Source organism: Charadrius vociferus, unplaced genomic scaffold, assembly GCF_000708025.1.
Source record: "Charadrius vociferus isolate BGI_N301 unplaced genomic scaffold, ASM70802v2 scaffold163, whole genome shotgun sequence".
NCBI lineage: Eukaryota > Metazoa > Chordata > Aves > Charadriiformes > Charadriidae > Charadrius > Charadrius vociferus.
In genome coordinates, this window is record NW_009648332.1 from 8,870,251 (window position 1) to 8,875,356 (window position 5,106).

The window sequence follows — 5,106 nt, forward strand, 5'->3', positions numbered from 1 at the left end:
GGGTGGGGCCTTCCCGGGGCAGGGCGGAAACTCCGGGCCGGGGCCGGCGTCGCCCTGGGCCGGGTCGCGGGGGCAGAGGAGCCCCCGCCGGGGCTGGGGCCGCGGGGGTCGGGGCAGGGCAGGCCGCCGGGGTGTCTGCGCTGCTGTGGGGGTTTGGGGTGTCACCCGGTGGCCTTGGAGGAGCAGCCTACGGTGTGACCTGGGTATTGAGCCGGGGCTGGGCTTGGGGAGGTGGTTGTGTGCGGGGATGTGCAGAGCTGTGCTTCTTTCACAGGACGGGCTGAAGCTGTGCCTGTCTGAATTCAGGCAGCAGCTACCTTGGGTGGAAAGGCTGGATGTGACTTTGGGCCAGGTCATCGATCCCGTCTCACCGAGTGCTTCTAACAAAGATGCTGTTGATCCTGAGAATGATTTCCAGAGAGAGATGAGCTTGTGAGTGTCAAAAAGGGAGATTTCTTGTAGGGTCTTGGCGTACTGCTGCACACTCAGAGTTGTGTTCCGTAGGTGTGCTGCAGACTGCCACACTGGCTGTCACCAGTATCATGTCGCTCTTGGGCCATGTATTTTATGTTTGATGGCTCTGAATGTTTTCCAAACTAACTACAAATTAATGCTAATACATTTAACTTGTCTTGTGACTGGAAATAACTTCCCTCCTTGCAGCAGACTTCCATCCTTTGCTGAAAAGTTTGTTTAGAAAGTTCCTTGGTTGCAGCATTATGGTTTTAGCACAGGATGTGGATTTTCCTTTGTGGATTTGTTTTAGTGTTATTACAGTTCTCTTATTTTGCCTTGCCTTTTATAATTCAACATACAAAACTGTAACTGGAAACTAGATAAATGTATATGTGCAAGATACAAGCGTTAATATTGTACTGGCACCTAAATTGCTTTTAGTAGCACTGAGTGCCCTAGGGCACAGAATGTTGGTGTAATTTTGGATCAATGTATGTTAGATCCCAGCATCGGCTAGTTTATGTGAGCAGTTTCTGTCAGCGCTGTGAGATGCCCGATACCCAGTGACAGAGCTGGTGCTGTGCTGTCTCCCTAGTTACCGGCAGGCACAGGCTGCGGTGCTGGACGCCCTGCCTAGGTTGCGTAAGCTCCAGGTTCCTACTCGAAGGCCAGATGATTACTTTGCAGAGATGGCCAAATCAGACCAACAGATGCAGAAGGTACGTGCAGTGAATAATAGCTTGCTTTCCTGTGTTATGTGTTGGTTTTAGCCTGTATTAGGGATTAACTTTGAAGTGTGATGTGTGAATACTTACCTTCATCTCGTTGACAAATGCTTGCGACAATGTTTGTGTTTGAAATCTTGTTTGTGGCAGGAAATTTCCTCCTGTTTAGGTATTTCAGTGCAATGTGGGGGTTTCCATAACAGGTTGTAACATAAAGTAGAAAAGCACAATTTATATTCTGTCCTGAATGTATTTAGTATGAAAAATGGAGACTTTTTCTCCATATGTGTGACAGTGGTTGTGAAGTTGGCTGTGTTTATGCTCTTTGTCCTAAGACTTGCAGTCAACTATTCCCTATTTAAGTATCACCCTTTGTTTATACTTAGTGTGTATACTTTGGTTCTCTGTGATTTTTAAACTGTATGTTATTGAATTAATCTGTCGTGGGTAGTAATTCAGATTTGTGTGGGAAATAAGAATTTCACAAAGTTGCTTCTTGTTCAAAACAGAATCCTAATTTTTGTTTTAGTTTTGGGAAAAAAAAAGACTCCATTGTATAAGTTAAACAAACACGATCTGGAGTCTAATTTGCGGTTCATGTATGACTTGGTCACTGTTTTGATGACTGATAGAATCTTCCTAGAGAAGATGATGATTAATAATTACCTTGTGCTGAGACTTAAGTGAATTCTGCACATCACTGTTACCTTATTTTGCTGGCTTCTGTTTGAAGATCAGTTTTTATGTCCTAGTGCAGTCACAGACTGAATCCAGAAGATCTGTGTTGTAATTTTTGTAATCCCTTGTAACGTGGCATCCTTATAGAAATGGTTATGGACAAGGAAGGAATGATAAAGATGTTTTCTATGACATGAAAGGACTGTTGACTCTTTTTCAGTGCTTCTAATAATGGCAAAAAAAAAGATATCAAGTCATCTACATGCACCTGAGTAGACTGACAAGATACTCTTGTTTAGTGTTTCCATTAGAGCGCATTATAAGGCTTTGTCATGTCTCTGTGTGAGTTTTGTCTTGTTAACCAGATTTTGGCTACAGATCAGTTCAGGATTTTCAGTAATAGCTGTTCCTGCCTTGAGTTGAAAGGACATTATGTCTTACAATTTGTGAAAAAAAACAGCATCGTATCAGGGTGGTAGCCAGTGAGTAACTTTGGAGATACATTAAGCGTCATCTGATTGAGAGATGTTTCATATAATTCTTGATTTCAGAACTGCACAGCAGTCATAAAATTCTCATATTTTCTTTTGCGTTACTGATAATTTTTTTTTTTTCTGTCTCCTAATAAGATTCGACAGAAGCTTAAGAGTAAACAGGAAGCAATGGAGAGGTCTGAGAAAGCAAAACAGCTCCGTGCAATGAGAAAATACGGCAAGAAGGTGAGGAGGAGCTACAGAACAGATCTATGTGTGACAAGAATCTAGAGCCTGCGTGAGGAACTTAGACCGCAGGAGGTTGGCTAAAATATATGGAATCTCTCTAGTCTTCTGTGTAGCTGCTTTGAAAGAAGACAGAGCAAAAGATGGGATGCCTTAAAAAAAAAAAAAAAAGGATACAACAAGGAACAACACTAACATCACTAACATTCTGCTTCTAATCTTAGGTTCAAACTGAGATTCTGCAGAGGAGGCAAAAGGAGAAAAAAAATATGTTGAACGCAGTCAAGAAATACCAGAAAGGTAAAGTTAAATTGTCTAAGAGAGTAAATGTGTAATGGGAATAGTGATGTGTGAGCAATGTAAGGTAGCATGATGCATGATGTCAGTCTGTAGTGCTGGGCAGTGAGCTTGAAAGGCTGCTGCTGTGCGGAATCACATGCCAGTAGCAGTGAAAATCCTCTTCTTCAGTGAGGATGACTTGTTCCTATTGATTGTTTAGACTGAAAATTCATATTTTCTGTGGTGGTAGCTGAGCAATTGTTATGTCTTCGCTCTTGGCAGGACTCTCTGACAAGCTGGATTTTCTAGATGAAGAGCAGACATCATCTCAGGGGAATAAAAAAGGCAGTGCAAGTCAACGGATGAAGAAGGGGTGAGACCAGAAAAGAAAGATATTTAAATGCAGAATGCCTAATTCTTTCAGTCTTTTAGGGGATTGTTTTGTGGAACAAGAAAGCCATTCTGATTAATGTTCATTAAAATAAGTCTGAGGTGGTGTTCTGTCCCTATAGAGGAGGAAAATTGTGGCCAGAATGGAACAGAGACTGAAATGTCCTAATTTTTACCTCTTCTTAAGAGGACAAGGGTTTATGATGGCAGATGGGAATCCATCAGCAGATGCATATGCCTTCTTGAGAGTTTCCTGAGGAAAGGAATATAGGCGATAATGCTGTTTGGTTGGTTTTTAGACCAAATGCCAAAAGACGATACAAGAATCAGAAGTTTGGTTTTGGTGGGAAGAAGAAGGGCTCAAAGTGGAACACAAAGGAGAGTTTTAATGATGTATCCAGCTTCCGGCCAAAAGTGGCTCACAACAAAGGCCCAGGAAAAGCAGGAAAAGGAGGAAAGAAAGCCCTCAATGTAAGTAAAATGTTGCATACAAATGATCCTGGTTGGATAGGAAGCCAGCCTTGGTCTGGGAGGGAGAGCTGAGTACGCGATGAGTGCCTCCAGCATCTGGAAGTGACAATGTCTGTCTTTGGGAGCTGGGCATAATTCAGTTGCAGACAGAGCTGAGGACGGTGGTTCAGTATGTCAGCAGCAAAATGAGTGGGGGAGTTAGGAACTACTGTTTGTTGCTACCTGTGTCCTAAAACCTCCCTCTCGAGAGGTGCTGACAAATATCGTCTCCTTGGTGTGCTCCCCAAGTTATAGAGCTAGAACAAAGATTGAGGACGTGAAAATAAAGATCTGAATCTGTCCTTTCTTTGCAGAAGAGACCTGGAAAGAGAGCAAGGCAGAAAATGAAGAGCCGAGCACGATAAAAGGACTGCTCCACAGTGGGGTTCCTGTGTTTCTGTGTGTTGTAAGATGTTCTTGCTGTCATCAAGCAGCTAACCATGGAGCAAGCTGGCTGCTTCCAAGTGGTGAGAAAAAGAGTCGGTGGAAACTAGTGCCTTATCACTGATTTCTTCTTATCATCTGTTTTGTTGAAGGATTATTTTCTACTTAAACCTTCGGTGTGTGAACGCATTAAATGGTTTGCACAGAACTGTGTCTAATTCATGTTCAGTTGTGTTATGACTCTGAAGCCTACGCTTTGTTCCCTTCATTCTGACAGCTTTTTCCACAGCTACTGTTGACATGTACTTGGTGAACTTGAGTTCTGGGTCATGTTGCTGATGTCAGAATAAGAAGTCTGAAGCCTGTCAAGATGTTAAAGTGTTTTTTTAGACTATTCCTATAAATGGGTTTGGAAACAGCAGTGAGACAAATGCAGCAGTCTTATAAATAAGTTTATTTCTGTAACTATTGTCAGGCCGCAAATTTGACAGACTGAGGTTCTCTCTTCCCTTTTCTCGCCGTCTTCTCTTGCCAGAAATCTACCAGACTTGCCTAATAACAAGCAGGGCCTAAGATATTAGATATCACTAACTGCTGCTATCTAAGTTGTGTGGCTTTGCCACTATTACCGCAGGTTCTCAGACTGCTTCTCCCTGTGCCCTGTGGCAGCCATTTATTTAGTGATCTCAGTTCTCCGGCGTGGCAAGTAGAGTCTGCGATCAGTACGGTCCACATGAATCTGGGAAAGAAAAATGATGAACAGTCATGTGCTTTTACTAGAATTAGTAGCAGTAGTCTCTCATGAGAAGAGTGGTGTTCTTGCTGAGAAATCCCCAAGTGACAAATGAGTAGGATACCACTTATTTGAGTATGTACTGTTCACTGCTTCATTACGGTAGAACTTGGTGAAAAAGGAAAACTTGACGTATGAAACAGCAGCATGAGTCCTGACTATAAATTTAACT

At 42.7% G+C, this 5,106-nt stretch overlaps 2 protein-coding genes across 2 annotated transcripts in view; one reads left to right on the forward strand and one right to left on the reverse strand.

Moving 5' to 3' along the window:
• Positions 1-247: 247 nt before the first annotated feature.
• EBNA1BP2 (EBNA1 binding protein 2) lies at positions 248-4,146 on the forward strand. Its single transcript, XM_009884870.1, has 7 exons — positions 248-432; positions 1,052-1,175; positions 2,489-2,578; positions 2,803-2,878; positions 3,140-3,230; positions 3,547-3,718; positions 4,072-4,146. Exons 1-7 carry the CDS (start codon positions 248-250, stop codon positions 4,120-4,122), a joined length of 789 nt encoding a protein of 262 aa, XP_009883172.1. The 3' UTR covers positions 4,123-4,146.
• Positions 4,147-4,766: 620 nt separating this feature from the next.
• FAM183A (family with sequence similarity 183, member A) overlaps positions 4,767-5,106 on the reverse strand; it is a 2,860-nt gene continuing 2,520 nt past the window's right edge. Inside the window, 1 exon segment of the mRNA XM_009884871.1 lies at positions 4,767-4,880. Coding sequence (XP_009883173.1) covers positions 4,767-4,880 — 114 coding nt within the window.

Bases quoted from the DNA above. Each gene is read 5' to 3' on its own strand.
- EBNA1BP2 (XM_009884870.1), top strand. From the start codon at position 248: ATGTGCAGAGCTGTGCTTCTTTCACAGGACGGGCTGAAGCTGTGCCTG. The intron at 433-1,051 runs GTGAGTGTCAAA...CTGTCTCCCTAG, and splicing joins TTCCAGAGAGAGATGAGCTT to TTACCGGCAGGCACAGGCTG. The intron at 3,231-3,546 runs GTGAGACCAGAA...GTTGGTTTTTAG, and splicing joins AGTCAACGGATGAAGAAGGG to ACCAAATGCCAAAAGACGAT.